Source organism: Heptranchias perlo, chromosome 20 (assembly GCF_035084215.1).
Source record: "Heptranchias perlo isolate sHepPer1 chromosome 20, sHepPer1.hap1, whole genome shotgun sequence".
Taxonomy (NCBI): Eukaryota; Metazoa; Chordata; class Chondrichthyes; order Hexanchiformes; family Hexanchidae; genus Heptranchias; species Heptranchias perlo.
Genome location: NC_090344.1, coordinates 45387023 through 45408017, shown reverse-complemented (window position 1 = coordinate 45408017; position 20995 = coordinate 45387023). Strand labels below are relative to the sequence as shown.

The following is a 20995-nucleotide window of genomic DNA, read 5'->3' as shown; positions in this document are numbered from 1 at the left end:
AGCTCATCCAAAACTCTGCTGCCCGTATCCTAACTCGCACCAAGTCCCGTTTACCCATCACCTCTGTGCTCACTGACCTACATTGGCTCCCAGTCCGGCAATGCCTCAATTTTAAAATTCTCATCCTTGTTTTCAAATCTCTCCACGGCCTCGCCCCCTCCCTATCTCCGTAACCTCCTCCAGCCCTAAAACCCTCCGAGATCTCTGTGCTCCTCCAATTCTGGCCTTTTGCGCATCCCCAATTTTCATCGCTCGACCGTTGGCGGCCGTGTCTACAGCTGCTTGGGCTCTAAGCTCTGGAATTTCCTCCCTAATCCTCGCCGCTTCTACCTCTCCTCCTTTAAGATGCACCTTAAAACCAAACCTGTCCTAATATCTCCTAATGTGGCTCGGTGTCAAATTTTGTTTGATAACACTCCTGTGAAGTGCTTTGGGACGTTTTACTACGTTTAAGGCACTGTATAAATGCAAGTTGTTGTTTTTGTTGTTTCTGCTTTTACATATCAACAGAATGGAGCAAAGCAGTCACTGGCATCTGCTCTCACAGCTACTGTCAGCAAAAAAGAACCCAAAATGGAACAAAGCCATTTCCTTGAACTATACAGAATTGATTATGTAAAATAATACATACTCTGAAGTGATTCCAAGACTAAAATCTCATTACATGGTTCCTGGTGCCATCTTCATCTACAATAGGAATAATGTTCTCATATTGCCCCCACGTTTCCATTATTTTCTGTGTTCATGGTGAACAAATCAGATATGTTTTTGTAGAGAAAAATGATCTGTCCCTTAAAAAATAAACAACAAAGGAATGTTAGTGTGATTGGTTTCATAATGGCATCAGGAGATTTGATCCATTGCAACATCAGACATTGCAGATTGAAGGAGTTTTTCTGACATCAACGAAACAATAAGGAATGGCCTGCTAGAAGCTATTCAGACATTACTATAATCCATCGCCATACTGCCTATTTGTACAGGAAATAATTCATCCATTCCGGCATGAGTAGGGTTTCAATCCAAAAAGGGAATCTTTTCCCTTCTTGAACTGAAGCTGCTGTATTCATGCCAGATCACCCACGCATTTGGGTGACTTTCCTTTTGTGCACTCACCTGAATTGGCAACTTGCCAGAGCCCAATCATCAGAGTCGCCATTGGTCATATGTTGCCCCCCCCATCTTTCTCGTTCTCATTGCCCTGTAAATTCAAGTATAGATTTCCTCGCAAGAAAACAAAGTGGATAAAACTCTTTAGTCGTGCTGCTAGATCAGGCCTTCCCCTGGATTCCATTGGTAACCATTTCTGAATCATCCAAAAAACAAAAGTGTCCCAAAACTTTGTTGACTTCAAAGTTTTATTGCACATCTAATTATACCCTTTCAGTTTCTAACTCAAATATAGTGTTGTGAGCTTAACCAATGGGGTGATATTGAGCAAAACAAGAATACATAATGCTTCAGTTTTAAAGAAAAACATAACTTCTGGACTCTATACAAAGAATGTTGCCCACAATAACCAAGGAACAGGGACACGAACAAGAAATTCTCAGATGAGTCATTTTGTTTTTTAGCATAGTCCCTGCTGTCTCTTTGGCTTCAAAACAACGATGTCAAAATAGTCCACTCTACTCTGCCAATTTATTTTTTTTTACAATTAAATAAAATAAACCAAGCATGCGACATTCTCATCTTGTGAGAAAAGCTGGGTTGGGTTTCCTGCTTAGATTTGAAAATATCAAGACCTTTTCAAGTCTTCTTTCCCATGATATAATTCCCCAAATGTTTGAATACCTTTCCCTTGGTAAAGTCTCATTTTCATCATGTCTTTCTGTATTTTCTCCCTTTTTCAGGCAAACCTGATATCTGCCTGACCTCATCGCTGTTGGTGAAACATGTCGCCTCTGATCTGAAACTTCCTTAAGGTCCTGAGGCCAAAATTGGCAAATGACCAAGTGAGAATCATCAGTGCAAACATGTCCTAAAACTTTGCTGCATGACCCGTTTGAGCACCATCATGTTGTGCAACCTCTAAGTCTCCCTGTTATTTTACTATGCAGCTGGTAATTTCTGTTAAACTGGAATTACTGAATAATCATGATGAAAATCTGGCTGCCACTGAGTGTAAAAGGAAGAGGCCAAAAAAGGCTTTTGTGTGACTGCACTTGGGAATACTATGCTCAGTTTTGGTCCCTGCACTGACGGAAAGTGACAACTCGCTTTAGGGCTCTTACTTATGAGAATAGGCTCCAAGAATTAGGACCATTTACTTTAGAGAAACAGATTTAGAGGGGAAAGGGTTGAGGTCTTTAAAATGATGAAGGGATTGGATTCAGTTGAGTTTGGAATCAGGCAAGTTGAACAGGTATTTGCGATGGATGGAGACGATAAGACTGTGAACGGCATGCAAATAAAATCCTTCGGTAAACTGTTAGGTTGGATATCAGGAAGTATTTCTTTTCACAGAGAGTCAGCAACCTTTGGAACAGACGAGGGGAACATGCAGTGGATATAACTTCACTGTGGTCCTTTAAAAAGCAACTTGACAAGTTCCTGAGAGAAGAAGACATATTCAGATGTAGACGATAAGCTATTAGCTGAAATGATGATGAGTACGAGTAATCACAGTGTTCTGGAACCTTGCTTGATTGACTTGTGAGTTCAGAGAGGAATTTCCCTGAGATTTTCCTGAATTCACCTCAATGTTTCTTTTTGCTTTTCCCAGAAAATTGGTAGTTAAGGAATGGGTAAATGGTGTACCGTTTCTGGGTGAGTCTGATGGTCTTTTCCTGTCCTCCTTTTCATATGTACTTTTGTACAAGATCAACAAAAATGAGAATTTCTTCTCACAAACTGCTTAATTCCTGTCTGCATTTGGGTTGAAGATTTCAATACTGAGCTGCTTAAAACAGACAAGCCAACAATTGCAGAGGATTCACCATGACAACAAGAGTGACAGGCTTCAAAATGCAGAGTGTAGAAACAGCAAACATGTTGCAACACTGCAACTCAGAAGGAATCTCTTATGTAATATTCAGAGACCCTAATTGCTCACAGCAACTCCCAGTCACAGATGGGAAGAAATGCTATATTTGCATCAAATCAGCTCATCACCGCAGCAGGCATCAGAACAGGGAATATAATTTAATTTGAAGGCTGCAATATCATACTTACACACAGCCTGTGCAATGCAGCACTGAAATGAAGCAGCATAAAACTGTCTTTTGTCTTAGGTCTTTAAGTAAGATTAACATCTGGCACTGTTATAAGATATGATAGCTCACAAGAACAAAGCCCTGCTATTGTAATAACGGTATTATCAGTGCAGGTATTCAGAAATGGTTGACGTTGGACATAAGACTCAAATTTTGTTGAAAGCTACAAAAAATTAGGAACATTGTGAGCTTTGCACATAATCTGACAAAGCAAGTTTTAACCTTCAATGGGGTAAAAAGACTTTTTTGGATGTCAGCAGCAAACAGTACATCAAAAATCATGCCGAGACTCAGAGGTTAATTAATGCATTTAATGCTATAAAAATGGCACTTCCATAATAATTAGTGTAAAACTGCTTCTGTAAATTCCAGTGAACTGTAATAGCATCTCTCAAAGTAATGTACAAGCATAACCATAAAAGACAGAGCCTGAAGATCACAATTATTTCTTGGATTCTTATAGTCGTCCATTTAACCCCTCCCCTTCCCTGCTACACAGACACACACGAAGAGAGTCCCCCTCTCTTTCAAAACCGCTATCATCACCCCAGTCCTCAAAAAACCCACCCTCAACCCCTCTGTCCTTGTAAATTACTACCCCATCTCCAATTTCCCTTTCCTCTCCATAGTCCGAGTGTGTTGTCACCTCCCAAATCTGTACAGATCTTTCCTACAACTCCATTTGAATCTCTCCAATCAGGTTTCCGCCCCTGACGTAGCACCAAAGCAGCCTTAACTAAAGTCACAAATGACATCCACTGTGACTGTGGTACATCATCCCTCCTGTCCTCCTCGACTTCTCTGTAGCCTTTGCCATGGTAGACCATACCATCCTCCTATCCTCTGCTGTCCAGTTGAGTGGGGCTCTTACCGATCCAGTTGTAGCCAGTAGATCTCCAGTAATAGCTTCGCTTCCCACTTCTTCACCCTGAACTATCCTTGAGCCCCTCCTCTTCCTCCACTATGTGCAGCTTTATGGCAACCCCATCTGCAGACATGGAATCAGCTTCTACATTCTCTTTCCCTTTCCACCACCTTTCTCGATCCCTCCACTGCCTCTGCATTCTCAGACTGCTGGTCCAACATCTACTACTGGATGAGCCATAATTTCCTCCAGCTAGACATTGGAAAGACTCACAAACTCCAAAACCTTGCCATCGATTCCATCCCCTGGCCTGGCCACTATAGCAGACTGAATCAAACCTCAGCATCCTATTTGACCCTGAGCTCAGTTTCCACCCCCATATCCTCCCCATCACAAAGGCCACCTATTTCCACCTCCATAACATTGCCAGTCTTCACCCTTACTTCAACCCATGAAATCCTCATCCGTACCTTTGTCACCTCCAGAGCTATTTCATTGCTCTCCAGCCAATCTCATCCTCCACCCGTAAACTTCCGCTCATCCAAAAATCTGCTGCTCGTGTCCTATCCCGCATCATGCCCCACTCACCCATTACCCCTGTCCTTGCAGACCTACATTGGCTCCCAGTCTCCCAAAGCCTCCTATTTCAAATTCTCATCCTCATGTTTAAATCCTTCTATGGCCTTGTCCCTCCCTATCTGTGCAACCTCCCCCACCTCCAAACTCTCCATGTCTTCGACTCTGGTCTTCTCAGCCTCCACCCACTTCACCCCACCACTGATGGCTGTGCCTTCAGCTGCCTAGACCCCACACTCTGGAATTCACTCCTCAAACCCCTCCACTTCTCCACCTCCCTCTCCTCCTTAAAACCCACCTCATAGACCAAGCTTTTGGTCACCCCTCCTAGCATCTCCCTCTTTGATTCAGCATCAGTTTTTTGATTACGCTTTGGGACGTTTTTCTATGATAAAGGCGCTATATAAATGCATGTTGTTGTGACCTGTGGGAAGGGTCCCTGGCAGTCAGTGGGAAGAAGAGTTCCAGGGCAATCGTGCTGCGTGATCAGGGAGGTCTGAGGATTCCCTTGCAGTGCATGATTGAAGTGGGGGCAGGGCTGGGGAGGCCCAAGGACCTTGAGGGGCCTGCTTTTAGTGGGAGTCTCGATGATGGCCTGAATCGGCTAATTTTACGGCTGCCAGTAATGCGGCGGGTTGGGGGAGGGGAAATTTCCTCCAATACCTTTCCCTGTAACATGGAGCCAATCTGCAATAGCACAAAGATGGGGATTTAAGTCACTCTTCGGTTAATGATGTGGAGATGCCGGTGATGGACTGGGGTTGACAATTGTAAACAATTTTACAACACCAAGTTATAGTCCAGCAATTTTATTTTAAATTCACAAGCTTTCGGAGATTTTCTCCTTCCTCAGGCAAATGTTTCAAGAGCTCCTTGAAGCCTACGCATTTATACATATTGAACAATACATGGTGTTTACAGACTGCCCCTGCAACTGCCCGTTGCCAAGGCAATCACCGTGTTCAGACAGAGAGGTGTCACCTGCAGAACCCCCGAATACACATTCAACAAAAAAACAAACAGGGAAAAAAAACAGAGAAAAAAAAAACACAGAGAGAGGCAGAAACATCCGGAAGGCAGAGAGAGCCAGCAAATGACCCATTATATTAAAAACAGATAACATTTGTTCGCTGGTGGGGTAACGTGTAGCGTGACATGAACCCAAGATCCCGGTTGAGGCCGTCCTCATGGGTGCGGAACTTGGCTATCAATTTCTGCTCGACGATTTTGCGTTGTCGTGTGTCTCGAAGGCCGCCTTGGAGTACGCTTACCCGAAGGTCGGTGGATGAATGTCCATGACTGCTGAAGTGTTCCCCGACTGGGAGGGAACCCTCCTGTTTGGCGATTGTTGCGCGGTGTCCGTTCATCCGTTGTCGCAGCGTCTGCATGGTCTCGCCAATGTACCATGCTCTGGGGCATCCTTTCCTGCAACGTATGAGGTAGACAACGTTGGCCGAGTCACAGGAGTATGAACCATGCACCTGGTGGGTGGTGTCATCTCGTGTGATGGTGGTATCTGTGTCGATGATCTGGCATGTCTTGCAGAGGTTACCGTGGCAGGGTTGTGTGGCGTCGTGGACGCTGTTCTCTTGAAAGCTAGGTAGTTTGCTGCGAACGATGGTCTGTTTGAGGTTGGGTGGCTGTTTAAAGGCGAGTAGTGGAGGTGTGGGGATGGCCATAGCGAGGTGTTTGTCCTCATTGATGACATGTTGAAGGCTGCGGAGAACATGGCGTAGTTTCTCCGCTCCGGGGAAGTACTGGACGACAAAGGGTACTCTGTTGGTTGCGTCCCGTGTTAGTCTCCTGAGGAGGTCTATGCGATTTTTTGCTGTGGCCCGTCGGAACTGTCGATCGATGAGTCGAGCGTCATATCCCGTTCTTACTAGGGCGTCTTTCAGCGTCTGTAGGTGTCCATCGCGTTCCTCCTCGTCTGAGCAGACCCTGTGTATTCGCAGGGCCTGTCCATAGGGGATGGCCTCTTTGACGTGGTTAGGGTGGAAGCTGGAAAAGTGGAGCATCGTGAGGTTGTCCGTGGGCTTGTGGTAGAGTGAGGTGCTGAGGTGCCCGTCTTTGATGGAGATTCGTGTGTCCAAGAAAGAAACTGATTCTGAGGAGTAGTCCATGGTGAGCTTGATGGTGGGATGGAACTTGTTGATGTTATCGTGTAGTCTCTTTAGTGATTCCTTGCCGTGGGTCCATAGAAAGAAAATGTCGTCGATGTATCTGGTGTATAGTGTTGGTTGGAGGTCTTGTGCAGTGAAGAAGTCCTGCTCGAACTTGTGCATGAAAATGTTGGCGTATTGGGGTGCGAATTTGGTCCCCATGGCTGTTCCGTGTGTTTGGGTAAAGAACTGGTTATCGAAGGTGAAGACATTGTGATCCAGGATGAAGCGGATGAGTTGTAGGATGGCTTCCGGAGATTGGCTGTTGTTGGTGTTGAGTATTGATGCTGTCGCAGCGATGCCGTCATCGTGGGGGATACTGGTGTATAGTGCCGAGACGTCCATCGTGGTGAGAAGTGTTCCTGGTTCAACTGGTCCGTGGGTACTGAGTTTTTGTAGGAAGTCTGTAGTGTCACGACAGAAGCTGGGGGTTCCCTGTACGATGGGTTTCAGGATGCCCTCGATGTATCCAGAGAGGTTCTCACACAGGGTTCCGTTGCCTGATACGATGGGACGTCCGGGTGTGTTGGCTTTGTGTATCTTTGGGAGGCAGTAGAAGTCTCCCACGCGGGGATTACGTGGGATGAGAATGCGTAGGATGCTTTGAAGGTCTGGATCGAAGGTCTTGATCAGTTTGTTGAGCTGGTGGGTGTGTTCTTTGGTCGGATCTGCGGGTAACCGTCTGTAGTGTTCCTGGTTGTCCAGTTGTCGGTATGCTTCTTTGCAATAGTCTGTTCTGTTCTGTATGACTATGGCTCCTCCTTTGTCCGCTGGTTTGATGACGATGTTGCGGTTGGTCTTGAGAGCGTTGATGGCGTTGCGTTGTGCTCGGGTGACATTCTGGACTGTCTTCTGAGTGCGGCTGATGAATCTGGCATTGACGCATTTCCTGACAGCTTGAGCATACATGTCCAGCTGAGGGCAGCGACCCTCCGGAGGAGTCCAGTTTAATGAGGGAGACATAAACAACTTTTGTTTATAGTGAGGGCTACAGTACATCAAAAAGTTTGTAGAAACTGGTGTGATATTTGAGAAAGCACTATGGTTACATCACAGGGCATAATAATGAGGGATATGATATATTTGAGAGCATTATGATGGGAATATAATGTACCAAAAGCATGACAATAGAAGTATGATATATGAGCAGACAGCAAAACAATGATTTTGAAAGTAGCAAGGTATACCAGCACTTTTTGTGATAACCATAATTTAAAGGACAGTGTGCTGGCGAGGGATTCATTTCAAATTGAAAAGAAACAGAAATATTATTTGAAACTTACATGTAAAAGGAATTAGCTTAAATTATCAATCAGATGAAATAATTTCTACTGGGACTTATCTTTGGATTATCATTTAAGTCATCTTCAAACCACTCTCATCAGTTTAATGTCAATTTTCCTTTGGGCGATACTATTTAAATTGTTTTAAATGTTTTTAGTAGCTTGATCAGTGCTTTGAAGATTATCAGCACTGATTTCCTACATTATCTTTTGTTTCCAGATTGACATTCAGTAGCAATTATGAAAATGATACTGAGATATTGAATTGAAAATCCCACAAGATTTTAACTGACCTTCAAACGAATAAAACTCCGAACAAGAGCTCGAGGATCTTGTGGAATGTCATGTTCATTTTATCAGGACTTTACAATGTGCTTGAGAATGTAATTGATTCCGAGGACATCATGATGTCATGACACTTGCATGCAAAACTGTTCAGTTAATTTAGGAGCCATTTAAAATATCTTTAACATTGTCCACAAGGAGTGACAAGCAACTGGGGGGAATGCCAATATTTATTTATCATGAAATGTTTCTTCCCTGCTCAAGTTTGAAGTTTGAGACCCAAACTGTGGAAAAACACATGTGCTAAGTGTGACCACAAAGGGAAAATCAGTTGGAGAGTCAGCTGGGACTCCACACAACCTGCTTTGGGGGTAGTGCGTGGCATTGGAAGACCAACGGGAAGTGATGGAGGAATAATAAACTGTTTTTAAAAAGGGAGTGTGATGTTGCAAAACTTTTCCATGAAAACTCAATTTACATAAATACCCTGAAATTTGGGTATAAAGGTATGAGGTCAAATTTTCCTCTTATTACACCTGGGCATAAAGGATTGCTTGGGTGGAATTAATAGGCGGGCTGTAGGAGCAGACAATTCTCCCCATCCAAATTTCATCGATGTGCTCCATTCAGCCAGTCCTTTATGCAGTAAGAGGAGAATCTGCCCTATGATCAGCAATATAATTAGAAATTGCTACAACAGTCTTCATGGCATCGACTTGATTAAACACCTCTGCGTACCTCAGTACGGCGGTTAAGGTGTGTAAATATTTGCATGTCAAGCATCATCTGAAGATGCCTCTGTTTCTGCTTAGTGTACAGGACATTAAATTCCACAGGGAGGCTCACAATTGCTGAACCGTTACGCTCCACAGGGGGAAAACAAGTGCTTCCATTACAGGAAATGCCTTTCTTGACACTGATATAAGGCTTCAACAGAGATTACTGATAAATGAATAACCTGTTTCCACACCAGCTTTATAGCAAAGTTCACGGTAAACTTTTAGAAAGGTGTGTGTGTTGAATTATTAAGTTTTCAGACAGGTTTACTTTCCTAGAATTGCACAATGAGGAAAACACAGTCCACCAGCTTGGCTAGCGGGGTGAAGTGCACACTCTAAAACACTTGTGCATGTTTAAAGTAAGAACACAATGGAATTTGGAACAGGCAGATGTGACCAACAAGCACATCAATGTACAGCAGTCACAGACACTCATGCCTCCCTCCTCATACCAAAATGAAAACAATGGAACAGCATGAACTGTTGTACACCTTAAAACAGGGTGTACTTCAGTGAAAAATTCAATACTTCTTCATTAAAGTAGTTGCTTATGGCATGAAGGAGAAAGTACCTGCATATTTAAACTGGTAATTCAGGGGGGTATAAGATAGTATTTCACGTACAGTTCAATTCATCAGGAATCGTTATAATGGCCGCAAATTCCGAAAATGATACTCAGCAATCAGTAAAAATATTCAAGTACCTGATAAAAGTTTCACACTGCATTCATTTCAAGTACTTTTTTGCACTTCTACTTCCAAACTAAATGGGGCAGAGTTTCTGCTTGTTTCCGTTAGTTTTGCGCCCAGATTCCAGTGCAATCGGCCGAACCAGCGCAACAGGTCGGGGAATTTTAGACATAAGTGAGTTACACCCAAAACCACATACGCTCGTGTTTTCCATAATCCTTTACGCTGGTTCAAGATTCAATTCGCTCGGATCAGGCCCCGGCCAAAGAACTGGCCCCACCCCCAGGTGGAAATTGCGAGGTTCCTCCGATTACGCTGGTTCAGGAAGGCTCTTTTCATATCAAAAAATATTTAATTTACTAAGAAACTGACTAGCGTCCACCAATGAAACTATTAAATGATTCAGTATAGTTTTTTAAAAATCATTTTCAATGATTTAAAATCAGGTTACTCACAGGCAGAGGAGTATTAAATGCTTATTTTTGGCGATAAACCCATTTTCAGCTGTATTAATAAAACTGCACCAGGTCACCACTATAGAACCACAGAACCATGGAAAAGATATAGCACAGGGGGCCATTCGGCCCATCGTGTCCGCGCTGGCTCAAAGAACAACCAGGTACCCATTCTAATCCCACCTTCCAGCACCCGGTCCATAGCCCTGCAGCTTCCAGCACTTCAGGTGCAGGTCCAGGTACTTTTTAAAAGAGTTGAGGGTCCCTGCCTCTCCCACCAATTAAGGCAGCGAATTCCATACACCCACCACCCTCTGGGTAAAAAAGCTTTTCCTCATGTCTCCTCTAATCCTTCCGCCAATCAGCTTAAATCTATGTCCTCTATGTCCTTAAATACATCAAGGAATATTTTTTAATGGAAAAAAAATAACTGATTACGTTCTATTACGTTGCCCAATTGCGTTGGTCCATGGGAGATTTTATGTTTGTGATTAGGCATATGTATTTTAGCGAAAACTTGAAATGTGACCTGACCAGTACAATTTTGAGCGCATTTTGGGCGCCCAAAGCAGAAACTCTACCCTGGAGTCTTTTGATCAACTGAACATTTTCTTTATTGCAAGAAAGAGGACGCCACCTTGAGGAGGATTTGAAAAAAACAGGTACACTGAGAATTGAATCCTCAGCCAGAAGAGTTTGAAATTAAAATCTATCACCAAAACACTGTCCATTAATCAGGCAGTTTGGGAGAAGTACCTGGTGAAATGGTAGAATCTATGTTTGGGCTGCACTTAATTCATTTTCACAATCTCACTCAGGCCTCCTTCAGAGGGTTTGAATGTTTGCAGTCAGAGTATCTTCAAAAAGTAAAATTGGCTGGTTAGTCTTGATAACAACAAATATTTTATTGCTCCGGTGTTGACAAATTTTAATGATCAGCTTATAGACTTGATCAGAATTGTTCTTTGTTGAATATTACTTCCTGTTCAAATTTTCTTGAATTGGCCAAAATCCCTTAAGTCTTGAAGCCAGATTACCTGTGCTTACTTACCAGATGCCACTACTTGTAACCATATTTTACAGCTGTTGCTGAGAACCACACTGGCACTTGATGTGATGACATAAAGTTACATAAAGAATAAATTCCCATTTATTCCCATCTTAAATAATAAGATTATTTATTGAACATTTGAAGAAGAAAAAAATCCTGCAATATAGCCAGATAATCCAAAAAAATATTTTTCCGATGAAGGAAGGGATTTATTTTGGGGTGCAATTTCTGGAGCATTGGCAATCCTAAGGTTACTTGCCTCATCTCTGAGACAGGACAGTGAGTATCAGCAGGCTAGTCAACTATTTAATCGCTCCACCGTTGGCAGCCGTGCCTTCACCTGCCTCAGCCCTAAGCTCTGGAATTCCCTCCCTGAACCTCCACCTCTCTCTCCGATATAGCACCTTTCACAACCTCAGAATGTCCCAAAGCACTGTACAGCCAATTAAGTACTTTTGAAGTGCAGTCACTATAGTAACGTCGGAAACACAGCAGCCAATTTGCACACAGCAAGGTCCCACAAACTAGGCCAAATAATCTGTTTTTCTCATGATGTTGGTTGAGGGATAAATATTAGCCAGGACACTGGGGAGGATTCCCCTGCTTTTCATTGAAATGGGTGGATCTTTTACATCCACCTGAGAGGGCAGATAGGTCCTCAATTTAATGTCCCAGCTGAAAGACGACACCTACTGACAGTGCAACACTCCCTCAGTACTGCACTGGAGTACTAGCCGAGGATTTTGTGCGTAAGGATTGGGAGTGGGATTTGAACTCACAACCTTTATAATGCAGAAGCAATAGGGCTATTCACTGAGCCACAGCTGATACTCTAAAAGGGTTAGGAGTGGAAACCCTGGTTGCTCTCTTCATGGCATGCATCATGAGGCGAACCAATAAAAAGGTCTTCAGGCTGACATTTTTAGTTTTGTTTTTGCAGTTGTGGGAGAGGACAGTGAGTTAACCATTGCCTGTTGCCTACAGGATTTGGGTTCCAAGTTCACCCAAGACTAATGGGATGAATGCACCCTCGCCGTGATTTCTGAGATAAGTTTAGTCCATCTCAATAAAGCAAATTGAGGGTTGATGTCCATGGCACAAAACACTTCATGATTCAGCACAAAGTGGCAGTTTCATTCAGCGAGTACACAAGGATGGCTGATTTCATTAATTAAAGTGTGAACAGAGGACACTCTTTTGAGATTTGAGTTAAGGCACGCTGTTGGCGAGAGGGTAGAGGAAGCTTTACTTTGGAATATCTGATTCTAATAATGATGCAAAAGCTGGAATATTTTTCATACTCGAGCAGTGAGATACCTCACCTTGATGAACACAAAAATACGCACAATGGGCCTATAATGTGATGTTCGTCGTCCATATCATTGCTGTGCATCAAGCACCAACGCCCTATATGAGGCCTGGTCAGTGCCCATTGTGCTTAATGGAAATGCCTGTGGTTCTGTTAATTTGCACCACCAGTTGTGCACTAGGTTTAATAAGACCCCAAACATGCAATTGAGGATATAGTCCCATAATGCAATTAGATCGCCAAAACACTGCTCAATAAGTTCAGCACCCATTTAAGATGGTTGCTGTATGGGAGGAATGGAGAACATGTTGTGTCCTTTCTCTTAATTTAATTTTTGCAAGTAGCTGCTCTATTTGCTTCCATCAATTCCAATGCTTTTTTTCTGCTGTTCTGTTCCTAAAACTGAACTTACTCAGGGTTTCTTAAAACCCCCATCTGCTACCTGTGCCTGTTTCCCTAGTGAAGTACCACTATGTGGTGCCTCTCGAGAAGCTGTCCCTCTCTGTTTGCAGGTTCTGGAAGAGAACGAGGATCAGAGGCGATATGTAGGACAGGTGTGTTTGCAGCTCAAGCGATGAAGTAGGATGAGGCGCTTTTGTTGCCAACCATGTATACAAGCTGATGAAAGCGACATGTTGAGACAAAATTTTGCAGCACCCTTCAGACAGTCTTCGAACCACTTCCAGGATAGGGACAGTCCTGTTAACCCCGCCTTGATTTTTTATGCCACTGAGTCCTTCCGAGCAACAGCATAAGATTTACGTCACATCTCCCAACCGGAAGTGCAGAGTTTCATCACACAGGTCGCAGTTGCCTTGTTTTCTTGGGCCAGTTATATCATCAATTTCCCCAAGGAAAATAATCAACAATATTAAAAAGTCCTGAAGTTGTCACATTTAATGGGTCGCAGTGCAAACACGCTGTTATAGTAACAATGCGGAATTCCAGGTGAAACATTAGAGTGCTTGTGCATTTGTGAAGTATATTAACAGTTATCATGATGCTTTGTTTTCCCTACATGATGCCCCACCAAGCTTGCAACAAAGGGCTGTTAACATGCATTGGAAGGCAACATCATAAAATTAGACAAAATGTGAGGATGTTAATCTGGCATCCTTCCCAAGATCAGTAATCTTCTTTAAAAAAGCAGAAAATGCTAGAAATACTCAGCAGATCAGGCAGCATCTGTGGAGAGAGAAACAGAGTTAACGTTTCAGGTCGATAACCTTTCATCAAAATTGGAAGAAATAAAGATTTAGCAGTTTTTAAGCAAGTACAGAGCCAGGGAAAGGTGGGGGTATGGGAGGGGAGGAAAGAACAAAAGGGAAGGTCTGAGATAGGATGGAGGGAAGGAGTGATTAAATGACAAAAGGGATAATGGTGCAAGGCAAAGGGGATGGTAATGGGACAAGTAAAGAAGCAAAAGATGGGTCTTGAGGAGGTATTAATGGCAAAAGCAGATCCATTACCATCACCTGCTGTCTGAAGAAATGGGAGCAGTGGTTATGATCTGGAGTTATTGAAATCAATGTTGAGTTTGGAAGGTTGGAAAGTACCTAATCGAAAGATGAGGTGCTGTTCCTCAAGCTTCCATTAAGCTTCACTGGAACAGTGTAGGAGGCCGAGGACTCCTCGGCTGCTTCCCTAATCTGGTCACAGATGAGACAACATTCACTTATTCACATTGTAGTGCATGGTGTTACTGGCACAGGTGGAGTCAAAAAAGCAGTGGAATAGAAATTAGTATGCGTTGTGCTTGTTTTTAGGGTGTTGAACAGCCACAAAGCACAGCAATTTAGCAGTGGGACAGCCTGCGCCCAATCTGCATCCCACTGCTAAATTTGTGGTGTCCTTTTTTGAGGCCTCCCAGGTAAATTCGGGGCCTAACTGCCCGATGAAGGAGTCCATCCAGAAATTAGTTGGCTTTGAGTGAGGCAGGGGTCAGACACGCTTAGGAATCTTCAGCAGCCCCCAACCAAAGATAGGTAGTGAAAATGTTTTTCTTTTTCTTAGACATGTTCCTATGGAACCAGAGGAGCAGGAGTGCTTCGACTCCACAGGAGTCGCGATCGGCCCCTCTGCCAGGACTTACCTGAGGAGTGCTGCCGGCGAGGCAGATGGTCTTAAATTGAAGTCTTTGCTCAGGCGCGTTTCCAGTGATTATGCTGATGAGGCCCAATTTCCATCAATCCTCAGGCCTCTTGGTTCAGCTGCACGCTAGGTGCACAGTGACGAGTCAGGCCTCGAAAAGGAGCCCAGACCAAGATTTACCCCAATGTCTCTGCAAAGGGACTTCATTCTGAGTCCCAGTATCTTTTATTGAACTATTCTGGCAAGTTGCAGCTTCAACTGAGTTTTTACGGGACAAAATAATGTGCATTTTTCAGAATGTATTCAGTGCTTTCAGAGGACCAACATATACTAACTGGGACCAATATATCATGTTGCCATCATAATGCATAACAACTGCAGAGGTTAGTTCCGCCCATGTTATTTGGGACAGTAGCCTGATGGTAATGCTGCAACACTAAAACGAAATGTAGCATGTCTACATTTTTTTTTACTGATTGATAGTCATTTTTCCCCACAGATTAAACATTATGGCTGTACTCATGAAATGGCAACATATTTGCCAGTGATGATGCTGAGAACTTAAATGGAAAGGATCAGAGGTCTGTCTTGTTTAATTTTACCACGGCTGCACTAAGTTTGTGAAAGCCTCAATAAAAAGGCTCTGGCCCCGCATGTGGTCTCAGCATTTGAACAGTGCAGCTGCAGCTCAGCCTCACCCCACCAAAAAAAAAGCTTGGACTATTCAGCCATTTTGGTTCCTCAAGGAGGAGTCTGCTTGATAGTTGTACCGAGTAGCTCATGTTCAATAGTTTTGTGTTCATTCCATGGTTTTTCTTGGCTTTCGGTACTGCAGTTATTCACAACGTGGAAATTTTATTCAGATAATACCATCAAATCTAATTTAAAGCAATGTTTAAAGTAATTTTTATGGGAGCATTAGATCTTTTTCCAGCTTTATGGTCCTTGAACAAAGTTCAGCTAGGTCACAATGCCATTTTGTAAAGGAGCTGTGAATAGAATACTGACCTCATTTATGGATAACTCGCTGACAGAAAGTCCATTTTTATCACTCTATAAGATGGCACTCACTAAATAATGGAACTATTTAAATTATACATGTGACAGTGGTGTGGCAGCAATGGAATCACAATGTGTTCCCACAACCTTGGATACAGCACTCACACTGGCTGTTTCGCCAACAATGAAAACGTATTAAATACCCTCTTTGTACAAAAGCCCTTACTAAAGTCCGAATATTTAAAAATTATATTGTGATACTGTCATCGTAAATGTGTATTTCCAACATTTGCTACCTTGGAGTAGAATTATTTGATGTACCGTAACATATATCATTTCGAGCTAGCACACCAGCAGAAACATGATATACACTCTCACTGTGAGATACTCAGCACTTCAGAATGATGTTGGAGACATTCAATAGCTTAAGACTCCCTAATTGTCCATAAATCATCATTAAATCCCAGGTTTACATGAAAAAAAAAATCCCTTCCTTCCCTCAGGCATTGATTCATAATCAATGGAAGTTTTTTCCTACTATAACCCAGTTCCCACTCAAACCAAACCTATAATGCCACCCAGTACATTCCTTCTGTGCTTCTTATGGACAACATAGTGAATGGATTTCATTGAAAACATGTGACAATACTCTGAAGATTTCATCAACAAATTACAGATTTCACCAAAATTCACTAGACACCCTATTATTGAGCCAGAATTTACTGTAGCTGGCGAACGAACAGCACCCATCGTTCGTTAGACTCGCCCTTGCCCATTTAATTGCCATGAGCTTTTGCACGGCAAGTTGCTGTAAGTGGGAGATGAAAAACCTTCTCGAGGGCATCTGGGACCTGTATGAACAGGGCAAGTAACTGTGTACCTCCTTAACTAATCAGATTGAAGAATTGTTAATGAACTGCTCTGAATCTGAACCAGGATGTGTAAGTTAGAATAGTGAATTCAATGTCAAATCAGGTATAGAAAGTGAAATAAAGAGAAGGAAAGAAAGATGGAATTGAGAGAGAAAAAAGAGACAGAAAGAAAAAGTTTTTTAAAATTAATTTACATTTTTAAAAAATCTCCAACAATTAAAAGCTGAAGGAATGAGAGTTCACACTTGTAACAGTTAATTTTCAGTGTCAGAGAGGTTATTTGGCAGTAATTAACACCTATCACACTGTTAAAAAAGATACTTAGACTGAAATGGACAAGCCCTAACTTTCTGTGGTGAGTTTAGTTCGTATCTACCATGCAAGTACAGGAACTTCAGGCCATCCAATGCATTTGAACGGTGAGGCAGATGGTGAGATGCCATTTTCGGGAAGTTAACAGTGGAACGGTGCATCTCGGACTGCAACTTCCAGATTTACGTGTTTCATCACACATCTGCCCTCGCCTCAAGTCGTTGTGCCATTTGGGCATAAATAACGGTGAGCGCCATTAGTCTCACCGTTATTTTGGTCGTAAATTCTGGCCCAATGTGTCCAAACTGGACTCATCCCAGCATTTGAAATGTCCGTTTGACAGCAATGTAAGCTATCACCATTCTGACGACCAGAATAACCACTTGGTACAGCTGTGTAGCACAAAACTTCCATCTGGCACCAATCCAGGACCTAGAGAATTAGTTGCAGGAAGTTAGTCTAACCCTTATGTCTCTGCTTATGGCTACAGAATTAGCAGCTCAAACTTTCAACATGAAAATTGTGTCTTGGCCTGTGATTGTTTCTAAATTTTAATTGGCCAATGACCGTGGTGTGCCTCCGACAAAAAGTGTTGTGAAATCCCAGAGTCTATCTCTCTATGGATGGCTGCATAATGTGTGCATCAAGTGCAGCTTAAAAGTTTATGCAGTTAATTGTTATTTAAATAATACATTGGCTGGCGCAATACACTGCTATCACTGTATTCACATACTGCGATGTTCCTGCAGGTGCATTCGTGGAGGGAATTTCCCCCCATTAATGTGTGTGGATGAATCTGTTAAACAGATTTATTGGTGTAAAGGTTGAGGGCAGCGGGTTTCTACCTCCTAGCAGCTTCTAAAGCACAACTAGATCAAGCTCGGACCTGTGAAAATTGGTCATCCGTTACCCCTTCCCTGCAAGATGTCTCAGGGAAGAGGCACAGTGAAGGTAAGGAGCAAGTCAAATAATACCCTGAAGTTGCTGAAATTAATTCCCTGAGTAAGTCATCCTAAAAAGCACTTTGTACCAAAATGTCAATTCATTGGCACGAGTCTGTGTTTTTCATTCAATTCTTCACTACTTCACTACTATTTTGCCATCTACAAGTTTCGGCCATTATATGAAAACAGTCATTAAACATTTTTATACAATCTCAATCTTGAACTTTTACCCCCTCAAAAAGGAAAATAACATTGGCTTTTGCAAATGTTCCGAAATATTTCGGGAATATTTTTCCACGCTTCCAAAGAGACTTGAATAGAAATGGATTCGGCTTTATTGACACCTTGTTGGAAGAGATATCCTGAAAGCCATCCCTGTTAAAGACGCCTGAATGTATCCTCAAATTAGTTTAAAGCCATATAATTAATAAAGAAATCATGAAAAATCTCTCGAAAAATCAAACAAGACCCTCTGCATCTCACGTTACTATCAACTTATTTTTGTATCCTCGATAAATTAGAGACCGTCTTGGTATTTTGAATAGTGCAATGGTAATCATAATGAAGTGACTTAAGAAACAACCAACACATAAATCTAATTTTCTAAATTTATTACATTGTAAAATCATAACATTGTTCACAAAAATGGTTTTGGAGCAGCCGCAGCAAAGTTCCATCAATAAATATACATAGTTCCTCCTGAGTTTTTCCAAAGTCCTTGAAAAGTTATCAAGACATCGATCAGCCCCTTCCTCCTGGCTGGCGTCGTCTTTGGAGCCACATATTGTCCTTCTGATTTTAACATGACCATCAAAAGTCACATGAAGGAGTTTGGGCTCCTGTGAAACAGCCCTTGACGGGGCTTCGGAGTCATATGTCATGGAATTCACGCACCTGTAAGATGCAATTCGTAAGTTTTCGCATTTTAAAACAAATGTGCATCATTCTGTCCCCCTTTACACCGATTACGCCATCAGAACTTTTCACAACTTCTTTTGGTGTAACAGTGACTACACTTCATTGGCTGTAAAGCGCTTTGGGACGTCCTGAGGTCGTGAAATATAAATTTCGATATAAATGCAAGTTCTTTCTATAAAGTCTCATTTTTGTTCTCGTTCCTTTTCTCTATCTGGAACTTGAGAGGATCTTCATAGATTTCCTGCCAATGCGAAAGAGCTGCATGAGTTTCATTTTCTTCCTCAGTTTGAGTGCCACTAAAGCTCGAGTGATCTCCTCGCTGTCCTGGTTCGTGGAGATGATCCGCGCTCTCTCCTCGGCTTTCTTGTCCCGGGCTCGCTCGAAGAGCCGCTGGAGCGCCGACTGGTTGACGGCCTCGAAGATGTTGGGCGTCGCTTGCTTGCGGAGAGCAGTGTCGAAGCGCTGCCCGTAGACCAAAGGGCTGACTCGGTGCGAATAAGACTCGGGCTCCGCGTTCGTGGCCATGATGCTGCTGAATCGAGATCTCCTCCGCTGATTTTCTTCACCGACTTCAACGCCAGGTCAGAGCTGCAAGTTTCCAATCAGTCGCTCAAAGTCTGTGCTGACTGTATTCCTCAGTCTGTCAGACCCTGATATTTATAGCCGATCCGAGACACAAGACTGACCCCAGAGGAGTTTACAGGAATGGCATAAGCACAGTCCTGGCGCCGCTACAATCCCCACCCTCCCTGTCCATACAAATATGTACCCAGCAGCTAAATTTAAACCACTTCAGACTTCACTTCGAATGCAGAACCCGCCTTGGAGATGTTTTTCATAATTCATAGTAAAATGCTGTTGGACAAATTAAGAAATATGGATGGGTAGAAGCTATTAAAACCAGAAAATGATTTTTTTTCGGCGGAGTTTGTCCTTTTGATGTCTCCGCTAAACGTCGGAGTTTGCTTTAGTAGAGCACATATTTTCAGCAAGATTTGTTTTATTTAAATGTGCTCGTTGCACAGTGTTAATTGTAACGAAAAATTTCAGAATGCAAAGTAAAATAAAAATCTCTTTTAAAGGTGAAAATAGAATCAAGTTTCCGAAATAGTCTCTGCGGATAATTAAACCCCAGCGAACAAGCATCCACCCGATTTTATCTACACTCTCCATTATTATTATTATTTGTATTTATAATAAATCTACACGTGTGCATTCCCGTGATATTGCTCGCGAATTTGTATGGAGCAACAAAAATCCGTCTGCTCCTCTCAGGCTTTGATTTTTGCCTTCCTCTCTTACTCCTTTTTCTCTCTATATGGCTCATTCTCGGTGTCATCTCTTTATCTCTGTGTTTGGCTAAAATTTCCTTTTCTCACTCCCGCTCGTCTTTCTGAATGTTTCTCCTCCCTTTTGAAGCGCCCTGTGCAGGAAAGATAATCAGACTAGAAATGGGCAGACAACAAAGATGAACAATGTTTTTAAGAATATGAAAACTAATCGATGTATCATGGCCTTGTTCAGGGATGGTGTCGGACCCGGAGCTTGTTTCTAATGCTGACAGCAACCTTGATGTGACAGATGTTTGCCTATCACTGCAATACAGCAAATTTATTCAAACAATATATTATATGCCTGACACAAGGTAAAAATACTGCACAAGTGTTGATATTCAGTGTCACAGATATATTTGTAACAGCATTTACCTACTACATTACAAAACTTGCTTAAAATGCAAGGAATTTTGTTCTTCCTTTCCGAAATATTCAATTATGAAATAGCTGCCATTGGCAGCTGGTACATTTGTATTCTTTGCTTAAGATGCAAGAATTTCAATTTATTTATTTTTCCCTCTCCACCTTATTTCTGTTATTTACATGATTATAAAAGATTTATTTGCTGCCTGCCTTCACACAATGGATTTCTCATTCTTAGTGAAGCTGTCTTCATTGTAGCATTGCACCACAGAATATTAAACCACCAACACCTTGAACTTCTGGTTGTTCCTCTGTGCAAACCTGACTGACTCTGCTGCAATATCCAAGGTCGACTGCAAAGGAGTTCATAAAGATCTCCTGTGACCACAATGCAAACATCATCTCCCTCTGCAACACAAAGCAAACCTCATCCCAGATACATTTACTTCAGGATTTTCATTTAAAATATACAAAATGCTGAAATTTTTGAAAA

At 42.4% G+C, this 20995-nt stretch overlaps 1 protein-coding gene across 1 annotated transcript; it reads right to left on the bottom strand.

The window, feature by feature from the left end:
* Positions 1-18483: 18483 nt before the first annotated feature.
* Positions 18484-19448, bottom strand: tcima (transcriptional and immune response regulator a). The gene has a single exon (XM_068001625.1). It carries the CDS (start codon positions 19328-19330, stop codon positions 19013-19015), a length of 318 nt encoding a protein of 105 aa, XP_067857726.1. The 5' UTR covers positions 19331-19448; the 3' UTR covers positions 18484-19012.
* Positions 19449-20995: the final 1547 nt, after the last annotated feature.